General features: G+C 45.2%; 1 protein-coding gene across 1 annotated transcript in view; it reads right to left on the bottom strand.

Annotated features, from left to right (window-relative positions):
* LOC127658855 (thrombospondin type-1 domain-containing protein 7B-like) overlaps positions 1-27,665 on the bottom strand; it is a 367,438-nt gene that overhangs the window by 263,551 nt on the left and 76,222 nt on the right. The window contains exons 2-3 of the mRNA XM_052148387.1: positions 24,210-24,540; positions 16,489-16,665 (exon numbers count right to left, since the gene is read on the bottom strand). Of these exons, the coding sequence (XP_052004347.1) occupies positions 16,489-16,642 (154 nt within the window). The 5' untranslated portion in view covers positions 16,643-16,665; positions 24,210-24,540. The remainder of the gene's footprint in view (positions 1-16,488; positions 16,666-24,209; positions 24,541-27,665) is intronic.

Below are 27,665 nucleotides of genomic sequence, written 5' to 3'. Positions count from 1 at the left end.
TTAATTTTCAATGAGATTTCCTTTGACGTCTTGAGCAAGAAAATGAAAAAATCACGATCAAACAATTAAATGCAAATTTTCCCATGAATGTGCAACATAGTTTTTCTTCATAGCCACCAACAGGTTTATAACATCTAAAAATAGTTATAAAAAAAGTTTAAACTTGTATACAAACCAGTAAATGTCACAGCTCTAATACGCCTGCTTAGTTATGACTATTGGATGAACATGTACATTTCTTTCAAAAAATCATGAAAAATCCAGAACAAATTTGAGCCCCCGTGTTTAAGATAAGCTTGTGGGAATGAGATGAGTCATTTCCTAAGAATGCAAATTCAGACCTTAAGAAAATCAGTTATAACTTTATTTTCAAACCGGGATCCAGGGATCCCCTGGGGTCTGCAAAAGGGTGCTTGGGGGTCCATGGAAAATTTCAAAGAAAAAGTAACATTATTTGAATAAATAATTATTTTACATTATTACTGTTTAATTTTAAGCCATTAAATTAATAGCAATAATTTTCTTCTATTGACATCCATAAGGTCAGGGGCCGTCTACCCAGGGGCTGCGGTGTGTGAAGGGAAGGGTAGCCCAGCAACCTAGCCCATCGGCCACAACACGTGCTGTCATCCCTGGCAACATATCTAACATCATGGTTACTGTTGTAACCTCCGTTCACCGATGGAAGGAACGAGACGTTGTGTCGATTGTAGTGACACAAGCGGTCTCTTCTGAGAGCCTTGCATACCTCTGAACTTGAACTTCAGAAAAGGCCAATGTCATGTTGGCCGACAGAATATGCATGCCCCGCCCCGGACATACGGGTATAAAGGGAGCGGGCGAGCGAATGCCAGACAGGTTTTCACTGAGGAGCTGAGAATATGGTTATGGCGCATTACAGTGGTAGGAATAGTGATGTGACAAGGGGAACACAATGTCTCGTTCCTTCCATCGGGGAACGGAGGTTACAACAGTAACCATGACATTCCCCTTCTGTCACTCACTCGACGTTGAGTCGATTGTAGTGACACAAGGGGTTCCACTTAATAACGCCATGTACTACCCCGTGTTTCGTGGCTGCTGAGCCAGGTGCAAGCAGGCTGTTGCATGCTAGAAGCAGCTGGGTCGGATGCACATAACCCTCCCCAACGCCCCCAATTAAAGGTGTCATATACCGCTCTTAGGTTCCCTGTACCCATACGGAAACAGGCGACATGACTTGCATGGGAGCCAGCCGGCCAGCCGCGGCTTTTCTCGCTCTATGTTTCTCGTCATAGAGTTAAAAATCTTAATGCTATAGATGCGTCGGGGAAGGCGTCCTTTCCCGTTCCTATTCTTTCAGGGGGAAATGGCCCTGCGGAGTCCATGACCTACCCAAACTGGGGGAGGTAACTTGTGGTTAATACACACGGGGGTTGTCAAGCCACCCATGGACATGGTGTGGTGGTAGATCCTGCCTGACAAGGGAGTTGTTGCTACAGACATGGCGACCAGGGGGCAGCAAGGACTGCCCCAGAGAGACGCGGGTCCTGCCAGTGGGGGGACCGTACCATGGAAAATACGTCACAGGGAGTTGCCTGAAACGGGAACTATGCCTGTGGAGCCCAAGCCCAACACGGAGCACTCGACTCGTGGTGGGTCTGGCGGCGAATTCCTCCGCTGAATCTGGGGCTAGGGTGGAAGAGCATCCAGGAAGCGAGAGCTTGCTGGCTCACCTGGGAAAGAAGGGACACTGTATCAGCTTGGTGAAGGGCGCAAGGTTCCAAGCGGAACACCCGGTCGGTTGTTCCGTATTACCGAGTTCTACCAGCTCGAACCTGTCAAAACACGGGAAGAGACCGACTCTAACAGTCGTCGAGGTAGTGGAGTATGCGGATGCCCGTAACGGGGCAAGGGCTGCCTCTGCGACCTTGGTGAAGATGCGAGGGGACAGGGACAGGCCGAAGGGGAGGACCTTTTACTGATACGCCTGACCTTCAAATGCGAACCGTAAGAATGGTCGGTGTCGAGGCAGAATGGAGACATGGAAGTACGCGTCCTTTAGGTTTACTGCCGCAAACCAATCTTGATGACTAATGCAGGTTAGAATTCGCCTCTGCGTGAACATTCAGAACGGGAGTCTGTGTGAAGTCCGGTTGAGCACTCGCAAGTCCAAGATTGGCCGCAACCCACTGCCTTTTTGGGTACAATGAAATAAGGGCTGTAGAAACAATTCTTTATCTCGGCTTGAGGGACAGGCTCTATTTCGTCCCTTAGTAGCAGAGTGGAAATCTCTGCACATAAGGTGCTGGCGTTTTGCCGCGTATTGGCGTGGAGCGAATACCGCTGCAACGAGGCATCGAATTTAATTGCGTAGCCGAGTCGGATGGTCCTGGCCAGCCATCGCGATGGACTGGAAAGTGCAAGCCATACGTGAGGCACTAACGGGACAATCATTTGGACGTACCGGGTGGGGGCCATTCGCTCGCCTGCTCCCTCTATACCCATACATCCAGGGCGGGGCATGCAAATTCAGTCTCAGAAGAGACCCCATGTGTCACAGAAGGGGAACTCATGCCAGTGATGCAGGGGAGTGGGTCCTCAAGTGCATCTAATTCTGCCAGTACACTCCACACTCTCCTTGACCTGCTAGGATGCCAGTGTTTGCAACACGGAGATAGAAGCCAGCTCCCTGAGGAGAGGCAATTTGTGTTTTAAAGGCAGCGGTGATGAGGCTTTATTCACATCAGGTGCCCCTCTTCATCCGCTTCGATACAAGACTTATTAAATTGTGTCTCTCCTCCCTCCTGGATGAAGGATGGCAATTAGAGGTGGTGCAACGATGATGAGAGTGGGGATTGGGTCATTCTGCCATCCCTCCCCTCTCTCCCAAAGTGTTGTCTCTGTGGCATTTCCTCTCATGCTCCTATATGTTTCCTCTGAGTCCAGAGCAGGAGATGCACCCTCCTAACAGTCCACCCAGAAATGTTACTTCCTTCAATTCAAGTCATTTTTATTTGTATTGTGCTTTTCACAACACAAATCGTTTTCTGCAGCTTTACAGAAAATCATGCATTAATAGAAAATGAAAACTGTAATATCTATAAAGTCATAAAATATGATTGTAAATTATGTATTTTAATTTTTTTAAAAGGTTTAGTTGAAAAGTATGACATTACATCAATATAAATAAATATTATAAGATCCTAAAAACTTTTAACATTTTAATTTAGTCAATGTTGAGTTTTTTGAGAAGATTGGGGTGTGCCCATGGTCCGGGTCCAACAGTCGCCTGCGCTCCCCTCCTAGGGTCCAGGGTGCGAGGGGTGGTGGCCTCTGTTGCGACCTTTCTTCCCAGGGGCCGTGGTGTGTAAGGGGAAGAATGGCCAGGCATCTTAGCCCATTAGCCACGACGCATGCTGTCATACCAGCCAACACATATAAATTGCACCGGGGTTCCTGGGAGAGCGGGTACCCTTCCTGCTCTGCTCCTGGATGTGTGAGGACGTTAGCATGTGCACACAAGGAGATAGAAGCCAGCTCCCAGATGATCCATTCAGATCAGGTGATCATCATCATCTGCTGCCAAACAAGGCTTACTAATAAGCACCTCTCCTCCCTCCTGCCCCCTCCAGGTGTGAGCCTGGCTGAAGGATGGCCTTCAGAGGAGGGGCAACAATGATGAGAGGGAGGGGTGGGTCATTCTGCCACAGTCTGAAAAAGCTGTGCTAATAAACAGTACATTGCATGCGTTTAAATACTTATTTCCATTGATGTAGAAATGCAACCCAACTGGAATTCTCTGGTTCTGAAGATAAGACTCCTTAATAGAACAAACAAAAATTACTTTAAAGAACAAGAGATACTGTGATATTTGGGGACAGAGTTGGATTTTAGGTATCATATCTTACATTTTGTATAACTTTTTTTAGGTCTACTTTTTTCATTTTTTTCATTACCATTTTCCACACTCTCTCTGACCCCTGAAATTAAAAAGTAATTTTTTTAGTGCTGTGGTTTCAAGAAAACATTATTCCCATTCTGTTGCTCACTTCGACGATGTGTCAAGTGATGCAACACTAGGGGACTGTCTTGAAAGCTTCGGTTACCTCTGAACATGAGAAAAGGCCAATGAGAATTTGGCAGACAGAATTTGCATGTCCCTCCCCAGACATAAGGGTAAAAAGGGAGGGAATCATGCCTCTCGTGGCATTCCTTCTTAAAGAAGAATGCCACTCCAGCCGCCCCCCGCATCACGGGAATGAGGACGACCCAGGTGGTGATGGAGGCGATTTGGGGATGCAGCTGGCTCGGTTTTTCAAGATAGATCCCCACGAACCACCCCCCCGGCATGCTCGTTGACTTCTGTCTGAGCTCGAAATGACTGCGAATGGCTCGCCTCACAGCCAGTCTGTTTACTCCCTCGAGTCCCCCGAGCTGGATGATGAGTTCGCTGCTGCATAGGAGAGCATTTGGGCGTCTGATGCAGAAGACTCAACTGGGCTGCCGCCTTTGGGTCGGCACGCCCAGTCTGAGGCTGACGCCCAGATGGCCGACATGCTTGCCTGGGCTGCCGTCAGCGTGGGGTTGGAATGGAACTCTCTGTCCTCCCTACAGCCCTCACGGCTAGACGATTGGTTTCTTGGGTTCAGACGCCGTTCAAGCCTGGCGGGAATGCCCAGTACTCCCCTCCAAGGCCTGTATGATGATGTCGTCACTGACCGCCAAAGCCTACAGCACCACTGGACAGGCCACCTCTACCCTGCATGCCATGGCCATCCTGCAAGTTCACCAGGCCAAGACACTCAAAGATCTGCACTTGGGTAGTCCTGACCCCGACGTTTTGCAGGAACTGCACTTGGTGACTGACCTCGCCCTTCGGGCCACGAAGGTCACAGCGCGGACACTCGGGCAAGCGATGGCCACCCTCGTGGTCCAGGAATGTCATCTTTGGCTGAATCTAGTTGAGATGCGGGAGGTACACAAAGCTCGCTTTCTCAATGACCCATCTCCCAGTTCGGTCTATTTGGTGATACTGTTGACGACTTCGCCCAGCAGTTCTCAGCGGTGAAGAAACAGACTGAGGCCATTTCCCAAATCATGCCCCGCCACCGCTCCAGCATGGGCCGTGTTCCATCTGCTCGCCGAGGGCATCCTCCTGCGGCTTCCAAACGTCAGGCAGCTCCGCCTCTGCCTGGGTCCAGCTCTCAGCCCCAGCGTCGAGCCCCCTGGGGAAGCACATGCCCCCCGTCTCCCAAACATCTTTGAGGACCCGGAAGGCTCCTAAGTTTTCCTGAATCGTACAACCCAGGGAACGAGAAGTTTGCTCCGGAGCTGGTAAGCTGACCACTTCGTCCCCCTCAACAGGGCCTTGCACAAACTCCCGATCAAAATTCTCACGCAAAGACACATTCTAACTTGCTTCCGGCATCAAGATTAGTTCGCAGCGGTAGACCTGATGGATGCATACTTCCACATCTCTATCTTGCCTAGACACCGACCCTTCCTACGGTTCACGTTCAATGGCAAGGCATATCAGTACAAGGTCCTCCCCTTCTGCATGTCCTTGTCTCCTCGCGTCTTCACGAACATCGCAGAGGCAGCCCCGCTAAGGGAAGTGGGCATCCACATACTCATTACTTCGATGATTGGCTCATCTAAGCCCACTCTTGAGACTCAATGTGCACCCACAGGGACTAGGTGCTCAGGCATCTCAGCCGTCTAGGGCTTCAGGTCAACTGGGAAAAGAGCAAGCTCACCCCAGTTCAGAGCATCTCTTTTCTCTGCATGGAGTTAGTTTCAATGACAGCATGCCTCACCAACGAGTGTGCGCAGTCAGTGGTGAAATGCCACACCTTATTCAAGCCAGGCACAGCGGTTCCTCTAAAACAATTCCAGAGGCTCCTGAGGCATATGGAACCTCCACGTCTGGACACTGGATGGGATGTGGAAGATCTAAGTGGCCTACCACCTGCTGTCGTAGACACGATCAATTAAGCCAGAGCTCCCTCTACCAGGCAACTTTATGGCCTAAAGTGGCACTTGTTCGCAAATTGGTGTTCTTTCCGATCTGAAGACCCGCAGAGATGCGCAGTCGGGTCAGTGCTCTCGTTTCTGCAACAGAGGCTGGAAGGGAGACTGTCCCCCGCCACCCTTAAGGTTAATTTAGCCGTCATATCGGCTCACCACAACGCAGTGGACGGTAAGTCCCTAGGGAAGCACAATCTGATTATCAGGTTCCTTAGAGGCACCCGGAGGAGGCTGAACCCTCCCAGGCCATGCCTGTTCCCCTCATGGGATCTCACCATGGTTCTTTCAGGCCTTCAGAGACCCCCCTTTGAGCCACTAGAATCAGTCGAGCTCAAAGCTCTCTCCTTGAAGACGGCCCTCCTGATCATGCTCGCTTCCATCAAGAGGGTTGGGGACCTGCAAGCGTTCTCTGTCAGCGACTCTTGTGTACCTATACTGTTGTGTTCATGCAGTTAACACAAAATTGGTCATACTTGTCATTGTGTGGTTTGAAAGTAAATGTCATTGTATAATTATCATTGGCTGAAATAGCAGAACACTGTTCCCTTCCCACTTCCCAGTCAACATTTACATTTACATTTACATTTTACATTTATGCATTTGGCAGACGCTTTTATCCAAAGCGACTTACAGAGCGCTTATTACAGGGACAATCCCCCCCAGAGCAACCTGGAGTCAAGTGCCTTGCTCAAGGACACAATGCTGGTGGCTGTGGGAATCGAACCAGTGACCTTCTGATTACCAGTTTACCAGTTATGTGGTTTAGACCACTACACCACCACCACTCATGATGTTACGTTTAATAATTAGCAAAAGGGCATGACTCTACTGTCTTGAAAATATTAAAACCATCACATAAACTAAACATTCAGTCTATTACGATGGACTTCAGAGGATAAACTGATGCCAACTCCAACCATATAACATGGGATACTTCATATGCCATTGCCTGAACATTGGACTTAGGATAGACCTAATTGAAATTACTGGCCAATTTGAACTGTGATGCACCTAACTGATCTCTGCCTACATCACCTTGATCTAATGATGGACTACACTCTTGAAATTGAATAAGTAGATTATCAATTAATTGTTCCACTGAAGAATGAAAGTCATAGAGGTTTTGAACAACATGAGGGTTGAGTAAATGAGAACTGAATTTTTCATTTTGATCTATTCCTTTAAGCTGGGTTAGAAAAGTATTTCAACACTAAAGAAATTCAAGTTCCATCAACCTCAAAAACATTCCTTCAAAACCGTTCAAATACATTTGAAATACAACAATATGAACACACTTGGTTTTGCACATTTCTCTTTACTCATCACTTTTGTAAATAAAACCTATTATTTATATCTCCAAAATTGGAAGGTATGATACATTAGGGGGAAATTGTCATAGAGAAAACCTTAAATAGAACTATTGTACGAAAGCAACACCCTAACAATGTCTGCACGGCTGTGATTGCTGTGACCGATATTCCGTAAAACAACACAGTTGCATGTATGGTATTGCTTAAATACCTCCCATTATTCACCTCTTGTTAAAGGCCATTTTAACAGTTCAATGTTAAGCATCAATTTGAAATAAATTCAAATTGATCACCATATTTCTAAGATTTTGGGATGAAAATCACAGGCAGAAACCCTGCAGTTCTCAGCATATAGTCAAATCACTCTCATTCTCTCGCTCTTTAGGCAGTCACTGCTGAAAAATGGATCACCCCATTACCCACAGCCTTGGGTACCCCATTTCTCAAACAGTGATGAAGGTCAAGCCCAAAACACACATCAGCCCTCCATAATGTGAAGAGTCACAATGTTCTGTGAACTCTGAGCATATTACTTCACCTGTAAGAGTGAAATACTCATTCAGCTCTGCCTAGGATTAAGTATGTTGAAGACTTCTAGACCATGTATTACAATATGTATAAATCCATACAAGCAAATAAGAAGGCAATAACATGTCTTCCAGACTTCAACATTTGCAATATCTTTACACAGATGCCGACACACTCAAATTCTGCAAACAACAACATGACAAAGACACAAATTTATTAAAGCCTGTACCCCCACAGACTCTAACCATAGCTACACCCTAACATGATTTTATGATCATGTAATGAATAATTCATAGCAGATATCTCATATTCTGTAAGGCCTTGCTAATGGTCCAAATGAATGATAATCCCATCCATTACACTTTTATGTTGATTTAAATGGACATAGATACATGAATGATGCGTGTTGTGTGTTTAACTTGCTAGTCAATAAACAGATTTTAGAGCAATGGTAGAGATGTCACAGCCTCATTTCTGATAAGATTATTTTCTTTCCGTTAAGTTCAGCAATCTCTTTATAGTTTGAGCAATATTGTCAACAGAATGAGAACCACATGAAAATGTTGAACACAAAGGCTATCACATAAGGCTTTTGTGTCCGAAAAAAAAGGTTGAAAGCCCACTCGCTGGAACAGAGAAAACATCTGAAGCAGTGAGATGAAATTGTCACACTGCTGATTTGAAAGAGACTTAGAGTTTGTTACTATGTGGGTTATTTGCATCAGTCTACAGGTCTGGTTCCTAGAGGCAACTCTAAGGCAACAATCAGGCTCAAATTGAATCACTTTTAAATCATTTATAGAATACAAATACTGCTCTTTGTGTTTCATTTATGAAATATTTTGAACTCAACACTAACAGCTACAGAAAGTTCTTCACTGTCATGCCTCCATCGGACTCTCCACCTCCCTCAGTGTTCAGCTCCTCTTCACCCAATTTCTAATTCGCCACATCTGCACTCAATCTGCTCACTCATCATGGACCGCATAAATTAGTCACCTTCACCTCACTTCTTTGTCAAGTCTTACAAAGGACACCAGTTTGACCGTGCTGTTCTCACGCAGTGTTTATTTACCTTGTCTATATTTAATCCGTAGATATTCATCATCATCATCATCATCATCTGTTTATTGTTAACCCTGCATCTTCGCCTGATACCTCTTCTTCAGTTCTGTGGACAGTTAACCTTGTGATTCCTTCATCAGTCTGTGAAGCTTTACTAGACTGTGTGATGTCATCAGTGTCTTGATCTCTCTGTGATTACCCTGTAAATCCTGCGAATCTCAGTAAACGCTCTCGCACCTGGTTTCACTAACTACAACGTGTATGGTTTGAATTCCTGACACTCACATTGTACGTAAATTCCTTATTTGAAAACAATCATACCAGGCGGGGGAAAATCAGATCTGTTCTGTCAGATCCAGAGAGATTAAGAGTCAAAATCAGATTTTCTTGTATTTGAAACCGAGCTCAACATTTAGAAAATCCAGTCTTACTTCACAATGCCTTGGCGAAGCCCATAAATCTTGAGTTAGGCATAGCAGTAGGTAATTACTCCAGCTTTGAGGACTAGGAATAGATTACTATTTGCATCATTATATGTGATAACATTCTCTGCAGTAGGGCCTGTCACTGTTCAGCAAGAGATGGATAATCTTTCTCAGAGCAAATATTATGCTAACATATCCACATCCACATATGATCCGTTGATCAAACTCTGGCAAGTTTTCATTCCAGTTTAAGGTGTGAGATGTGTCAGTATTGTGATGTTTAAAGCTTTGTGAATGAAGGATGCTCAGTGGTGGAAAAGAAAAAGTAAGAATGAAAAATAGCCTTCAATAAAGTCTAAAAAATAAAATCAAAACAACATAAATAAGTGCAAACACAAAACACAGCAAATTCACTAAACAAGTATACCATTTTTGTGCTATGTATTTTAGCATCAAATCCTGTATCCTATAGACTTTATTCACAGTAGTGCCATCTTTGATTTTTAATAGGAATGACAATTAGGCTGTGAGGGTTAGACTTACAGTCTCTTCAATGGCACACATGGTATAAAGCTGTAAAAAGCTCCTAGATCAGATCTGATTTTCCACAACTCATGTTGTCTGGAGTTCTTTGTATGCTGAGTGTTCTTGAAAATATATTTGTTCAATATTTTGTCAGCGGTATGATCCAAAAACACTTTAAACTGCAGTACAGTACAGTCAATTGAAGAGACTATATACTGTATCTATCCCTCACAGCCTCGTTGTCATACCCATTAAAAGATGGCACTAGTGTGAATAAGGTCTATTCATTAATCACCCATAACCCAATTTATCCAGGTACTAAATGTGCTGAAATAGTACTGAGAATTGAAACGAACCCATGGTCATTTTTTTCAGCTGTAGCACACATACAATGCAAATTATGTTTCTAAAAACTTTATTTCTATGTTTCTGAACGTTTACACTAAATGCGCTGCAATAGCGTTGCACCATGAGTATTTCATTTATGATATTGTCATTCTTTTCAGCATAAGCACACCTAACCTATGAAAATAAATAATCTATTAAGAAACTTTATGCTAAATTATCTGAAATAGTGCTGAAATGTATTTACATTTAAGGTGCACTCAGTAACTTTTTTATTGATGTCATCTTGTACTTGCACTGTCACCTAGGGCTGTGGATGCAGCATCATTCAAAATCAATTGTTCCCTTCCGAGGGAACTCGCACTGCGTCGCTGAAAACGACTCTTTGGGGAACGCTCCTTAGCGTGCGCCTCTGAATTATGAATGAAACTATTCCAATCTTGATTGGTGTTGCGTCATGACGTAACGTGACGGCATAACCGGATGCATAAAAGTGACGCCGGTACACATACACATTAGCTTTAGCTCTTCAGCAAAGCTCTATGTTGAAATTGTTTGTCTTATTTGGTGTTGTTTGTCTGATTTAAAAATATTATGGCCACCGAACAGTTCAAGAAGTGCGTGCACTCCTGCCCTCGTTTCATTACGGGTAGGGACACGCACGCTTTATGTGTGAACTGTTTGGGAGCACAGCACGCACTGAGGCAGCTCTCGAGGGATCTGCCTGTGAAAGTTGTGAAGCACTACCCATGAGAGTGCTGCGCCTCGGTTGGCGTGCTTCGATGAGCACGGTCAGGCTCGCGTTCCCCACGGTTTTGGTCCCGCGTCTGTTGAGGCAGCGCGGCGATTGAAATCGCGGGGTTCGCAGCGGGATTTTGCAGATGAGAATGAGACTGCTGCGGCACGTTCTCATTCTTCGTTTGAGGATCCCGAGCCTACTGTGCGTTTCCTGCGGCACAGATCACAAACTCAGCGCCGGGGTTTGCCGTTTTTCCCTGATCTCCACAAAGATATCTAAAACGAGATCGTGGGGTAAACCGCATTCGTCCCGTATCTCCAGCCCCAGTGTTTGATTACAGATGATGTTTTGGGGGCACGGTATATGGGCTAAAACCCGGGCTGCCTAGTAAGCCCTGCAGAGATACATCTGCTTTAATAAGTAGGGCTTACATGGCCGCACACAATCGGTGTTGGTTTCCGCCATCTCTGGCGCCGGGCCACATCAATTTCCAGCGACGCTGTGAACGTTAGTGTCAAAAAATAAAATAAATAAATAATAAAAAATAAAATAAAAACAACAAGCATCAATTGTGGTCACAAGAACCGTATCGACTAAATCCTGCCGGTTTCCGCTTCAGGAAGTCGGGAACAGTGCTCGAAAAACACCGAGACCAGCCTCGAGAGGCTGGTTCCCTTAGTTGAAGCTTCAGGAAAGAGGTCCTACCGAGGTGGTAGAACCTCGGAGGGCTGTCCCCGCTGCAGAGCAACCGAGGTTGCTCTCGCAGCGGAGTCCTCGGGAAATCGGTGTCAGTTCCCGCCGTCTCTGACGCTTCGGGCCACATCAATTTCCAGCGAACGCACACCGTGCCGTTCGTGTCAAAAAATGACACGGAGGGCTGTCCCCCCCCGCTGCAGAGCAACCGAGGTTGCTCTCGCAGCGGAGTCCTCAGGAAATCGGTGTCGGTTCCCGCCGTCTCTGACGCTTCGGGCCACATCAATTGAACGCACACCGTGCCGTTCGTGTCAAAAAATTTTAAAAAACAAGCATCAGTGGTGGTCACAGAAACCGTATCGACTAAATCCTGCCGGTCTTTCGCTTCAGGAAGTCGAGAACAGTGCTTGAAAAACACCCGAGACCAGCCTCAAGAGGCTGGTTCCCTTAGTGGAAGCTCGGAAAGAGGTCCTACCGAGGTGGTAGAACCTCGGAGGGCTGTCACCCCCTCCGCTGCAGAGCAACCGAGGTTGCTCTGCAGCGGAGTCCTCAGGAAATCGGTGTCGGTTCCGCCGTCTCTGGCGCTCGGGCCACATCAATTTCCAGCGACGCACACCGTGCTGTTCAGCGTCAAAAAATAAAAAACACACATCAATTGTGGTCACAAGGACTGTATCGACTAAATCCTGCCGGTATCTCGCTTCAGGAAGTCGAGAACAGTGCTCGAAAAACACCGAGACCAGCCTCGAGAGGCTGGTTCCCGTAATAGATTTTGTAGAGGCATGGAATAATCTTCCCAACATATCTGCATGGGTCCTGCATATAATAAAATCAGGGTACAAACTGCAGTTCGGGCACCGCCCCCAAATTCTCTGGGGTGGTGCAGACTACAGTGGTTCGGAGCAGGCTCAGGTGATGGAACAAGAAGTGCAATCTCTGCTGCTGAAGGAGGCCATAGAATGTGTTCCTCATTCAGACAGGGAGTCCGGTCTTTACAGCCGGTACTTTATAGTTCCAAAAAAAAAAAAAAAAGGATGGGGGTTGAGGCCGATTTTAGATCTCAGAGTTTTGAACCGGCCTTTGAGGAGGTTCAGGTTCAAAATGCTTACCATTCCTGTCATCGTGAGTCAGATCAGATCCGAGGACTGGTTTGTCACGATAGATCTAAAAGGCGCCTATTTTCATGTACCCATCCTTCCATGTCACAGGAGGTTCCTGAGGTTCAGCTTTGGTGAAGCTTACCAATATCGGGTTCTTCCGTTCAGCCTAGCACTCTCTCCCGCACATTCACCAAATGTATGGATGCAGCTCCTGCTCCTCTGAGACTTCAGGGCATCCGCATACTGAATTTTATCGATGACTGGCTCATTCTGGCCCAGTCTCGAGAAATGGCGATTCGACATCGAGATGTAGATCCTTGGCCATATTCGAAGTTTGGGGTTGAGACTCAACACAAAGAGTGTGTTACAACCATCCCAGTGCACAACGTTTCTGGGTGTTGTGTGGGACTTCGATTACGATGCAGGCACGCATGTCTCCTGCACGTATCGAGTCCGTTCTGGCGATGGTGTCCGGGTTAAAACTAGGCCAAGCCATCACTGTAAAGCAGTTTCAAAGACTGCTGGGCCTCATGGCAGCGGCATCCAACTTGATACCTTTGGGCCTTCTACACATGAGGCCCCTCCAGTGGTGGCTGAAAGCCAAGGTGTTTTCCCCAAGGGGAATCCATTTCATATAATCAGAGTAGCGCGCAGATGCCTTCGTTCTCTGCTAATATGGAAGAAACCTTGGTTCCTGTCCCTAGGGCCAGTGTTGGGAGCGTCATGTGCCGGAAAACCGTTTCGACAGGCGCCTCCCTCACTGGCTGGAGCGCGGTCATGGACGGCCGCTTTGCCAGGGGTCTGTGGCAGGACCATCATCATTCTTGGCACATAAACTGTCTAGAGATGTTGGCTGTGTTCAGGGCTCTGAGGAGCTTCCTTCCAGACATCAAAGGTTACCATGTCCTAGATGCGTTCGGACAATACATCAGTGGTAGCTTATCTGAACCGACAAGGAGGACTCAGATCGCGCCCTCTGTGCAGACTGGCGCATCAGATAATTCTTTGGTCCCAAGGGAAAATACTGTCTATCAGAGCATGTATATTCCGGGGTTCAGAATCAGGGAGCAGACATCCTGTCGAGGCAGGGGCTGAGGCCGGGGAATGGAGACTTCATCCAGAGGTGGTGAAGTTGATATGGGACAAATTTGGACCATCAGAAGTGGATCTATTCGCGTCTCGAGAGACGTCCCACTGTCCACTTTGGTTCTCCCTCTCACATCCAGCCCCACTGGGGTTGGGCGCCATGGTACAGGCTTGGCGAGGCTTCGCCTGTACGCATTTCCCCGATCGCTCTGCTCCGGGAGTCCTGGAAAGGGTCCGCCAAGAGGGCATCAGTCTACTTCTGGTTGCCCCCATGTGGCCGGCCAGTATGGTTCTCAGACATAATTTCACTCCTGATAGCTCCGCCATGGCAGATTCCTCTGAGGAGGGATCTGTTGTCTCAGGCGGGGGCACAGTCTTCCACCCTCGTCCAGAGCTGTGGAAACTGTGGGTCTGGCCCCTGAGGGGTTCAGTACCTAAATGCTGGTCTATCAGCGGGGTGGTTGAAACCATACTTAGCTCTAGGGCTCCGTCTACTAGGAGATTATATGGCCTCAAGTGGAATGTGTTCTCCACTTGGTGTAGAGAACATGAATTAGATCCAGTTAACTGCCCGGTGGCTTCAGTTCTGGAGTTTCTTCAAGATCGTTTCTCTCGTGGTCTCTCCCTTCCACACTTAAGGTGTGCGTGGCTGCCATTTCGAGTTCCATGCACCACTGAGAGATGGGCCTCTGGGGAGGCACCAGCTGGTCATTCGTTTTCTCCGTGGTACATGGAGGATGAGACTGACAACCAGGTCCAGGGTTCCTGCCTGGGACCTGGCGGTGGTTCTCGAAGGGTTATCCCTGGCCCCCTTGAACCTCTTCAGTCGGCTTAGCCCAAGGACCTGGCGTTCAAGATGGCTTTTCTCTTAGCTATTACCTCTCTAAAGAGGGTGGGTGATCTTCAAGCCCTGGCAGTGACGCCAGCTTGCTTGGAGTTTGCCCCTGGCGGAGTTAAAGCCATTTTACACCCGAGACCTGGCTATGTGCCTAAGGTGCCGTCTAGCACGGTCTACGGTCCTGCAGGCATTTTATCCTCCACCTCATGTGTCGGCAGAAGAAGAGAGGCTCCATTTGCTCTGCCCTGTCAGAGCTTTGAGTGTTTACCTCGAGAGGTCCTCTTCTTGGAGGAGGTCGGACCAACTGTTAGTGTGTTTTGGGTCACCTAAGAAGGGGCTCCCTGCCTCGAAACAAACCATTAGTAATTGGATTGTTCAGGCTATTATCTCGGCCTACAAGGTGCGCAATTTGCCTTCACCTTTGGCCGTGAGGGCTCATTCAACTAGAGGCATGGCGTCCTCTAGGGCTCTCTTATCGGGAGTACCCCTCCAGGAGATCTTTGAGGCAGCCGGTTGGGCTACCCGCACACTTTCATCAGGTTTTACAGTCTGCACCTCCCTAGTACGCCTGGCGCACGTGTGCTCTCGTCCTAGCTGAGTGCCTGAGTTCAGTTTCACCCTAGGGCAGGCCTTTTTTTGGTGCGTGGCCTAGTAGGCATTCGTTCCCCAAAGAGTGGTTTTCAGCGGCGCAGTACGAGTTCCCTCGGAAGGAGCGTCTCGGGTTATGACTATAACCCTTGTTCCCTGAGAGGGAGCGAGACACTGCGTCGTCCTGCCACGCCCCTCAAGGCCTGAGAGCGGCTTGCTTCATCAGCTAGGCTAATGTGTATGTGTACCGGCGTCACTTTTATGCATCCGGTTATGCCGTCACATGTTACGTCATGACGCAACACCAATCAAGATTGGAATAGTTTCATTCATAATTCAGAGGCGCACGCTAAGGAGCGTTCCCCAAAGAGTCGTTTTCAACGACGCAGTGTCTCGTTCCCTTCTCAGGGAACAAGGGTTATAGTCATAACCCGAGACGTTTTCAGTAACATATGCCATTTTAGAAATTCATTTTGTACAGCCAACCATGATTCAATCCATGAGTCAAAGTGTCCAATAACAGGCCAGTTACTGAGATTTAGTAGAGATGTAGTATTTGGCTGGTCATATGATTCAAACATGGCAGCCCCGAGGTGACCCTCTCCATGTAGAATAACAGCATTTTATAAGGCTTCTGATATTACTAGAGTCTTCATCTTATGTGAGTGGTCATGATTTTATCCATATGTTTTACAATTAAATTAATTTATTTACGAGCAAAAACATTTTAATAAGTAAAAATGACTGAGAGCACCTTTAAGTCATTGTTATACTTTCAGTGCAAACACACCTTTCTATGAAAACTAGGTTTATAAAAATCGTAAATAAATAACAACATCTGTCTTGAAACTTTATGCAAGTTTCAGAATTTTTTACTGAAATTGAAAGTCATTGGTACCAGACTTCAATCCGTGTCTCCCATGCAAGTACCATAGCTCGACATGTCAGATGCACATGCTGTAAGCCCTAGGCCAAGCCCACGACAGCAAAGTGATAATTAAGCATTAGAAAGAAGAAAGCAGCATGATGGAACGTTGAAATGGCACAGAGGAATTTGCCAGGCTAGTTCCTGATAAACACTGGGTAACTTGGGTACAAGGAAGACAAGATCCTGAATGGATGCATGCTGTGTCATGTTAACAGAATGGAGAAACGTCAAAGTCAAGCCATTTAAAAGAGATCTATCATATAAATGGGTATCTCCATATCACAGAGATGATAAACACAGAATTCTTACCCGTTTTCCACGTAAAATGTCCGTCCTTTGGAAATTCCAGGTCTGACTGCACTTGCATTGCAATAAGAGACACAGTGAGGAGTAGGTAGTTCCCAAAACGCCACGACCAGCCCATTACCCCATAGACATCTTTTAGAATCATAGCCAAGTCCATTGACGTCCTGTCTGCTTTTAGTCCTGCAAGAAAAATTAAGCAAACTGTGGTGAGTATACTGTGTTACCTGTTAGGAGGTGAATACATCAGCCAAGCATGATATACAACCCTAGGGAATCATTATATTAATCACAGCATAAGTTTAACTATAGGCATTTCAAGAAATTGAGCACATCTGCTATTCACTATCATTAAATCATCAGTCTTAAAAACGTCATTAATTGCATGTTATTGAAATGGTATGCATTGATACATTAACTATCACGGTGAACATTATCAGAGCTGTGGGTCATTCAGCTCTGAAATAATTGAGCGTATTAACACCTTTTTATTGCAACACATTTAATTCTGTCCCCTGCTGCTGTAATTCATATCCTTGGGATGAAGGATTAGGTTTGAAATCACTGGCTTTCCAATCATATGTGACCACTATGATTGGAACGGTGTGAGCAGGAATTTTTATTTACAACTGATTTAAAATGAACTTTTTGAGATAACAGTTATGGTGACTTGAGAATGCCATTTTATTTTTACTTTAAAAATTGTAAAGTAGCTGCTCTTGAACTATGAACATAAAGTATTTTGCAGTGTGCATGGTCTGTTTCATATCACACACTGACTGAAAGAAATCTACTCACCATTCAAATGGCAAAAAATGCAAAGGACTGGATCCAAGATATGCCTCTCACATGTAATAAACTATTTAATTGACAACTGAATTGGGAAAGTAACTTATTTAAACAGCTCTGCAGCACAAACCAAAGTTATTCATTCGTTCCAGTCCCACAGCGAGATGGAAGCAATAGGGGCCTCTATATTTTATAGCATCATTGATGGGACACAGTTCTGCATAGACCAGTGTATTACAGTATTATCTGAATTAAAATTTTGATTGATTCTCCTCTTATGGAGATGGCACACAATACATTACCTGCACACAATCTGTTCGAGACGGCTAGGCAGAATCGGTGTATTGATGGATGAATAGCTATCAGACAAAAAATATGTGTTTGGAATGTGGAATTATTTTGATATGATTTCTCAGGGAAAGTCTGCAGCTCCCAATTGGTTTTTGGTTGAATTCATTTGGAAAAATTAGATTTTTGCTTCAGCAGTGTTGCAATGGCAGAAAATCTGATTTGAGAGGAATATGGCAAGAGGCCTTGACAGTATGAAAAAAAAAAAACCTCTTATCTTTTAACGGCAACCACAAGTAAATATCTTGATAGGATTAGATATTTTCAAAAGTGTACACAGAGTTTCCTTTTTAAATAGCCCTGATAAATAAATTAAAGTTCATTCAATGTTTTGCTTTAAGTGTATAAATGAGAAATGTTGACCTATAGGTCAGCTCTCATCCAGAATCTACACTCAACAACTGGCTTTTTAAAATCTGCCACACAATCACAATTATTAACTAATTAAACAGTAAAGCAATGAGGCGATATATAATAAAGGCAGGCTGTTTTTGATGAGTGTTCTTTTGTCTTTGATATGGTATATGCATATGCCGCAAGGCCATACCAATGAAACCAATAATTTTTCTTTTTTCTGGCAGGCTAATTGATTGGATAAAAAATGCAAATACATTTTTGCATTTAAAAAAAGACAACATGGGAAAACACACAAAATTTAAACATTTACAGTGTGGATATAGCCTACAAGAGGTTACATACAGTTGAGCATTAGTTGCCTGAAAGTGAAAAAACCTTGTCTTGATGGATGCAGCCTTTTTGTTGTGACCTGTCAGCCATAGGGAAGATGTGAATACTGATGTTGATGTTCTTGTATGTGCCTGTCACCTGCCGTACTAACCATAGCTATCCTGGAAATATTGTGCGTCAAAGTGCTGCAATGCTTTTTTCAGACTAACTAGGTCAAACAAAGCTTGTGGGCTCAGACTGGAACACACAGTACAGTAAGATCCTGAGAGAGTTTCTCAGCTTCAGGACTCATGACAATTCAGTCTTGAGAATTTTCCTCAAGAAGCACACAGGTTCCATCTTTAAACGTGGCGTTGTCTGTTTGAAATATGGAATTTTTATTTTCCCAAGCATTCACTTGAGGAAACATGCATCTTAGCTGTATTGATCTAGGCCTGGTTATTAATATTTGATTACAACTACCACAACAGTCCCTGAAGCAGTGGCTCTGTTTACACCTGGTGTTAACATTTGTTTTAAACGATCTGTTTCGTACACTAGAGGTTGGAGGAGTAGCCAAGGACCAGGCTTCAATGTATCGGAAAGCCTGCGAGTAAATAATTATTTTATTTTCTCTGTCTCTCCTCTCTCTCTCATGCTGCTGCTCCGCATTGGCCTTTCCCTCTCTTTTTAAATCGTATTATTGTGTTTTTGGTTGGTATTATCACTGTTACAGTGTGTAAGTACCGCATTTTATTTAATTATTATTATTATTGTTGTTTCCCTCCCCTCGTCCCCTTCCAGATCCAGGAAGACAGGGTTGACCAGCTGGCAAATGGGGGATGGAAAAGGTGGGGGTTTACGTCATGTTGGGGGATCCCCAACGAGGGAGGAATGTGGCAGGGCGGACGGCGGGGCCAGGCTGTTTAATTCATACTCCCGGCTCCTAATTAGGCTGGTTAAGCCAGAGAGGGATAAAGGCGACCAGAGAAGGCAGTGCGACAGAGAGAGACAGTTATGGGCAGCTGTCCGACACCTGTGTGTGTGTTTGTCTTTTTACTTAAGTTCATTATTAAAATATTATTTATATTGTTAAACTGGTTCTCGCCTCCTTCTTTCCATTGAACTTTGTTTCAAAGAGTTTTAAACTTGTGTCTTAAAAAGGAAATAACCATCCAATCTGACTATTTGAAAAAGTGATCGGTTCCTCTGCCGATCCATTCACCTTTGCAAAGCTGTTGGATTTACGTTGCATTACAGCGGCTTCTCCCACTCTTGCACAGGTGGAGTGTAGAGAGTTCTGCAATGAGACCGCCGGCTCATTTCAGGGAGAGTTCGCAATCTCATTCGGGGCAGATGAGCTCTCGATTGCAGCATCGGAGCTGGTTCAGTCTGACTCCAAGGACTCGATGTCGCGGGCCGATGCAGAGATGACGGCAATGCTTGATGATTGGTTTCTGGGCCCGGAGTGCCACTCGCGGCCGCACCCCTCCCCGGTCCCTTTCTTCCTGGAGGAGCATGAGGAGGATGCCTGAACCTGACCTCTGAGCTCCACTGTTCTCACTACCCTCGATGGTGGGGATGCCAGGGGGTACGTGGCGATTCGCCAGGTGGATAAGGCGGTTTTGCTGCACTTGTGCTCGCAAGGCGTCGCCACCTGGCAGAACCATCCGAGACTCCTGTCTAAGGCCTATAGATTAATGTCATCACTGGTGATAAAGGCCTACTGTGCCGCTGGACAGGCCGCCTCCGCCCTACACTCCAAGGTTCTCCTGCAAGTGCACCAAACCAAAACATTGAGAAAACCGCACCAGGAGCGCCAACTTTGGCTCAACTTTGTCGAGATAAGGTAGGCTGACAAAGCAAGTTTCCTTGATGCTCCTATCTCAATGGCTGGCCTATTTGGCGACACCGCCGAGGACTTTGCCCAGCAGTCCTCGGTGGTTAAGAAGCAGAGGCTATTCAGAACATCCTGCCCTGGCACAGATCAAGATACCGCAACCCGTCTGCTTGTCACTAAGGACGTCCCCCTGTGGCAACGAAACTGGCTACGCCGCAGCCCGCCCCAGCGGAATGCCCCCATCTCACGGCCCACTGCCAAGAACCCGATGAAGGCTTCAAAACGCCCCTGAGACGGGTGACCCTGGGACGTGGAGACCTGCTACAGTCCTGGAGTTAGTGAATAGACCACTTCATCCCAGGAGGAGAATCCTTTGTTGCCTTTTCTTTGATTTCGCCACATGCTTGATGGTCTGCAATACCCATATTTTCAGAAAAAGTGTAATTTCCTCACTCCCTGGGTCACACATCTGGTGATCATGACCGCGAGACACGTTTTTACGGCAGGTATAGTGCTGCGGAGGTGGGTCAGCACCGGTTAGCAGGCGGAGAACAGTGGCTCAATTTCAGAGGCTCCTGGGGCATATGGCGTCCTCAGCGGCGGTCACGCCACTTGGGTTGATGCAAATGAGACCGCTTCAGCACAGGCTTCAGACTCAAGTACCGAGATGGCCGTGGCGCTGCGGGGCACATTGCGTGGTCATAGCGCTGATCTGCCACCACCTGTTCAGCCCTCGGACAGACCTTGCATTTCTGCAGACCTGCAGGTGTCCAGGCATGTCATGGTTACGACAGATGCCTCCAAGCGTGGCTGGGGCACCGTGTGCAATGGGCACGTTGTTGCTGGCTCCTGGACAGGGCCACGACTGCGTTGGCATATAAACTGCCTGGAGTTGCTGGTAGTATTGCACGCCCTGCAGAGGCTTCGGCTTTGATCAGGACAAGCACGTATTGGTCCAGATGGACAACATGGCGACAGTAGCGTACATCAACTACCAAGGCGGCGTTAGCTGCCATCGCATGTCCCAACTCACCCGCCATGTCCTCTGGAGTCAGCAGCGACTCAAGCTGTTGCAAGCCACTCATATCCTGGGCAACCTCAACAGCATGGAAGATGTGCTGTTGCTGCAGGTCATGCTCAGGGGAGAGTGGAGACTCCACCCCCAGGTGGTCCAGCTGATTTAGAGTCGATTAGGTCAAGCGCAGGTAGACTTGATCGCTTCACGGGAATCCTCCCACTGCCCACTCTGCTACGCCCTGACCGAGGCTTCCCTCAGCACAGATGTGCTTGCACACAGCTGGCCCCGTGGGCTACGCATGTATGCATTCCCCTCAGTGAGCCTACTTGCACAGACCCTGTGTGAGGTCAGAGAGCATGAGGAGCAGGTCATCCTAGTAGCACCCTACTGGTCCATCCAGACTTGGTTCTGGGATGTCACACTCCACGCAACAGCCTCCCAAGGCAAATTCCCTGAGGAGAGACCTCCTCTCTCAGAGACGGGGCATCTGGCACCCGCGACCAGACCTCTGGAATATCCACATTTGTCCACAACTTGGAAGGGACGTGGAAGACCTAAGTGGCCTTCCGCCTGTGGTAATAGACACGATCACTCAGGCTAGGGCTCCCTCTATGAGGCGCCTGTATGCCTTGAAGTGGCGTCTGTTTGCTAAGTGGTTTTCATCCCAATGCAAAGACCACCGGAGAAACCGGAGTTGGGTCAGTGCTTCCCTTCCTGCTGGAGGGGCGGCTTTCCCCCTCTACCTTGTAGGTGGATGTGGCCACTGTAGCAGCACACCACGATGCAAGCACGACCTGATCATCAGGTTCCTTAGAGCCGCGGGGAGGTTGAATCCTCCCAGACCATGCCTTATTCCCTCATAGGATCTCTCTGTTGTTCTGTGGGGAGCCCAGCGCCCAAAGACTGTCCTCCTGACGGCGCTCATGTCCATCAAGAGGGTAGTGGTCCTGCAGACATTCGCTGTCAGCGACACGTGCCTGGAGTTTGATCCGGAAAACTGTACTCCCACATTGTCCTGAGACCCCGACCAAGCTATATGCCCAAGGTTCCCACGACCCTGTATAGGGACCAGGAGGAGGCAGACCCAGCCTTGTCATTGCTGTGCTTTACGAATATATTTGGATTGCATGCATAGTTTTAGGTGCTCTGAGCAGCTATTTGTCTATATATATATATATATATATACGTTTTGTGCATGTACGTTTATGTGTAAGCATTTTAGAAACTTTATTCGCATCTTGGTTTTTCCATACAGCATTTACTATGCAATGTGGCAAAATCTGCATAAATATACATGGATAGAAACACAACTAGTGAATCTGATGAGAAGCATGCACGCCTAAAACTCAGTTAATGCTGGTACTCCAATAAAATAACTGAGAATCCTTGTTGAAGTGTAACATTTGTGCTTGGATTAAAAATAAAGTAGGATTATGAGAAACTATTCCCCGATATCTTCTGCTTTCTTTTTCTTTACTTTTTAGCACTTTACCATCATGCAGTGAAACAAAGATGTAGTGCTTGATATACTGTATACAGTCATGAAATCAGAGACTTTGAAATTTGAACACATGTGGTCACATGCAGGAGAAAAATATTACTACCATGTGTAAATGATGTATCTTGCCCAACCACCTGCAATTGGATCTTAATAGCAGGTGTAAACAGGGCCTAATGCACGTTCTGTATTAGTATCTCCGCATCAGATGCAGCATCAGCCAGTCGTGTTTCATTAGATCTGTTTCTCTGCAAGACACCAGCAGCTCTGACAGCAAAGGAAGCTCCTAATCCTGTTTACTGTAACACAGATGCCTTCGTTCACTTGAATTTCCATACAGTAATGCAGCCAATTGGCTTGTGTTTGACAAACCAAGCAATCCTTTGAATACCACCGGTCATTTCTGCCTGACTTATTAGTCAATACAATCTGCCTTACTAAAAGCCTTTACCTGAACTGCATTAGCAAGTAATATGGCAAAATATAAAAATAAAAAGAATATATTGGTTTTTTTTTAAACAGTTTTGAGACACTAATATGTTAAAGTGAAATTAAATAGTAGTAGTATTTTATACTTATAAGTCATATATGTCACAGTAGAACAAGTCCTGCTAAATAAACTTACAGAACAAAATACAGAAAAATGCACTCTGGAATTAAAGGATAAAGTAAAAATAAAGTAAAATATTAACTGATGATCAGACATATTAATTAAACATTCTTTAAAGGTGAAGTGTGTAAACAACAACTCTGGTAAACTGTGTCAAATAAAATATGGATACTAGGGCTGTGCACGAGTGATCGACAACTTCTGTACTTCTTGTTCTATACCAACTAGTCGACTATTAAAAATACTACTAAAATATCACAAATTGGTTTTCCTTTGCACATTTGCATGCCGTGGAAAACACAACAATTATACTGTACTTTATGTGAACTCAGAGATGTGTCATACCTGTTATTTTTAAACTTGTGCACCATTTATGAGAGTTAATCAATAATTTGATTTGATAGTGTAAAAACTACTTACATTCTCTATTAATCACACAAAGTGACTGCATGGCTTTAGAAGATTTGTAAAAATAGGAAAATAGTACACGAGCCAAATCAACAGCAACATCTCTATTCAAAGTCTCTATTCACTTTCATTACAAGGCAAAAATATGTGTGAAGGTTTTTAAACAAATTTTCTTTATGATATATGGGTGTATAAATACGTGAGGTTGAGTAAATAATGACATGATTTAAAAAATGTTTTATCAATTATTCCTTCAATTCCTTTAGCAATTCTAAATAACACATATCATCTTGATCATACTTTAAACAATGAAAAAGTCACCTTAGTCACTTAGTTAGACCATATAATTGAAAAGATCTCTCCTCTAAATGGCACGGGGACCCAAAATAGCAGCTATTCCACTTCATTAGTTTTAGTTTTATAGGGAAAAGGGGAAATAAAACTTGGTGGAGGCCGCTCACACATTACTGCACTTCTAACCATTACAGACCCAAGGAGGGAGTGTAGATGCTTGGGCCCAGATTGGGCTACTGGACACAGTGGCATCTACCTGAAAGGGAAGGCTTGGACTCATCACGTTAGCTGTGACAGTAAGGCGAACAGCTGGATGGCTGAGGCCTGTCGATATTGCTGGCAACTGAATGCTCCTTTAGAAGCTCTCTGTGACACGGGGACAGTAGATAAACACAGCCTTTCCTCCTCCCCCTGATGCATCATCAGCCAGCTAATCCTCAGTGGCTCCCCCTTGGGAAGATCAGAGCGTGAACGATGTGTCTGTCACACCATCACTGACCGTGAGAATAGATAACACTTTGGCAATTGCTGGATGAAGTATCCACAGCTGGAAATTCCTCCCAGGAATTATCCTGAAGCAAGCAAGCCTAGAAAAGGGAAAGATGAGAGAAAAAGACGGTATTAGATTGGATAAGCACAACAGAAATACAGCTGAAAACAAAAACAGAAAGGCATACAGAATGATGTCTGGAGCAGTCAGAGAAATTCTGTGTTTGTTCACAAATCAGTAGCATCTGAGAATGTCTTTAGAGTTTTAGCAAATACTGTAGCAGTTTATCAAGGGGCATAACACTGAATCTACAATTTTACTTGATCCTTTGAAATATGTAAACATTATTCTACTTTAACTCAACACAAAGCTTCCTGCCAAGTCCACCCACCCAGACCATTTCTTGTAACTAAGCTGCATACAGGTGTTGTTGTCAGAACCACACGCACATCATCATTTGATCACCCATGAATTCTTAGGGAGTAAAAATACATCAATGCATCATAATTTGCACAAGTTTTGTGAGGTTTCTGAATTACATCTGTTTAAACTATATATCTGCAGACTGTATGCTATCCGAATTGTTATTACCATTTGCCTTTTTATCATAAGGCAAGACAGTTAAAAGTTTCAGAAAACTGTTGCATAGAGAGACGGAGAATGAAACACCAAGCACGATAAACATCATGAGCTCATGTGCATCTGTCACAGCTGAATGTGGGACTTTTTGAATGAGATGTTACATGCCATCCATTATTGTGATAACAACACAAATTATGATTTGTTGTTTACATGTCTCAGAAGGAACCTTCACTTGCAAGCAGGCAATTGTCTGCACCCTCGCAGTTTGAGAAACCCATCTACCTAACGGGAAAGTTTATTGGCTGAAGCGAACATTTTAATAATACAGAATATCAGCAAATTTATCGGCCTTGTGTTATATCGGTTGACACTTTGGGGGTGTGTGTTTCAAAATATAAAGCAAGTATGTATAGTCTATAAAATCAATATATACTGGAAATACTGTATATGCACGTTACAGATGGAAAGATGCAAACTCTATTTCTGAATGAGCAAAATATACAACCATTGTCAATATAGTACATTTGTTAACACAACCACAGACTAGAGAATTAACAAAAAATGTCTGATTTTCTCAACACCAGTAAATAGTGTAGTACAGCTTTTTCAACATTTACAGAAGACTTCTACTAGTAAATAAGCTCAGATACTCTGGTGTGTTTTAGATGCCAATGGTTTAAGCTGATATCATCTCACAGAATTGTTTCAGATGAGCACTTGAGGGATCATTGCAGCAGTTTATCTGCTGTCATCCAACATCAGAGACACTAAAAACTGTAGAGAGAGACGGAGTCACGCTGCTTCTGTTCTCTTTTCATGGTTGACATTCAATGATTACCTGTCAGCACTACATGCTGGACTGGGTAGCTCATCCTGCTGATTCTTTCATTTTATTAAGACCCTATGACCTCCTTCCATTATTCTTCTCTAGCCCACTACCATTTATTGACTTTCAATGCTATGCTCAACCTCCCTCTGCCAACTATGACCGCTGTCTTATTTACCAGGGCTTTTAAGTGCCCACAGTTGTGCCCAAAATGGCTTTACATAACTTCAAGCACATGTCTGCGTAAGACCGCAGAAAATGGAGAGGATTGCACTGCAAAGGAAAATCTGGATTCGTTCATGCGATTTCAATCACACTCCAGTTGCATGAAGATAGGACACAGAGAGCGGTCTTGGAACATTGCTTCCTATAAATCTCTTGATGGAGAATGGCAGGATAAACTTTCTGTTGACTCCACCTTGGAATGCTTATGCACTGAAACACCCTGAAGATTTTATTTTTAAACTTGCTCTCCAATCTCCTGTTTCACTTTTTTTTTTTATTTGGTAGTGGTTGAGGTGGGGATAAAGGGTATGATTTTGGGATGCTAGCTTGGGGATTTTCAATGGAAATATATTGCCTGTTCCCTTAATAAGAAGTCTTGTGTAAGTCTGATTATTTTGTCAATTAATCTGTGCCCATATGCAAATATATGACATGCATTAACGGTAATAAATGGAATGGACATGTGACATAATGGGATGATTGATGTGAGGCTGAAAATGGGTGTTTTTAAAGATCCCTGGAAATGGCTTGAGTGCAGTTCCCTTTACAAAAAGCTTCACTACGATGTTGCGCTGCTAAGCGCTACGGGGGAACAGCTCTAGCTGTGAGCCGAGCTGAATAATGTGTGGAACACGTCAATGAACATTGACCGGAATTTATAGCCTCGGCTGATGTAATCATTAGATTAAAGGATACCTCACCAGGTGTCGTTTTTCAGAGCGATTCTGTTTCTGTGTGTTTCACAAACCCTGTCAAAACTTTCTTTCCTCTGTTAGAAGTTAGAATCAGTTAGGCAGTTTGCAGTGAATGTTGTTCTCTTCTGTTTAGAAAAAGAGAGAATGACTGAAAGTCATAAGCGGTGCGTGTTCCCCTCTTCTCGCTCTATAGCTGAAGAGGACACACATCAGTTTTTGCTCTGTTTGTTTGGGGGTAAAAGCACGCTGCTCTCGCGTTGCAGCAGGGCGGGTGCGAGCACTGCGATTTGCTTTAACAGGCAGAGTGCATCGTGCTCGCCTCGCTTGCTTCCGGGAGTCAGCACTCACGGAAAAAAATAAAATAATCGTTCGTGGGGCTCTTGCATGGATTTGGCTGAGGAGCAAGAGACGGGTTGATCCCTTTCTCTCACTCTCTCCCCAAACCCAGCTGGTCCTTCACACATGATCTCGACGCTTCTTCGGATCATGAGGTGGATCGCGATTCTCTTCCCGCCTCCGAGCTTTCCGTCCGCGATAAAAAATCTACGGAGGAATTGCTCGATGTTGTTACTCGTGCGGTTGCCAGATTGGACTGGCCACGCGAAAAAGAGACCCCCAAACGCTACAAACGCTCCAAATTAGGGGATATATTTTATCTTCCAGTCTAAGAAAGGGAACGCCTCATGGGTCCCTTCCCTTCTTTGATAACCTGCATGAAGAGCTTTTTCGCTCCTGGAGAACCCCTAAAAAAAAATACAAAAATAAAATAAAAATAAAATATTATATATATATATATATATATATTTTCTTCCCGTGTTCGCATACCCTCGACGTCATTATATTCGACTATCGTGGGTGCTGAGGCACGGCGGTATTCAGTAATGCCGCCGGTCG

Source organism: Xyrauchen texanus, chromosome 18, assembly GCF_025860055.1.
Source record: "Xyrauchen texanus isolate HMW12.3.18 chromosome 18, RBS_HiC_50CHRs, whole genome shotgun sequence".
In the NCBI taxonomy this organism is placed as follows: Eukaryota; Metazoa; Chordata; class Actinopteri; order Cypriniformes; family Catostomidae; genus Xyrauchen; species Xyrauchen texanus.
This window is presented reverse-complemented; position numbering and strand designations above follow the sequence as displayed.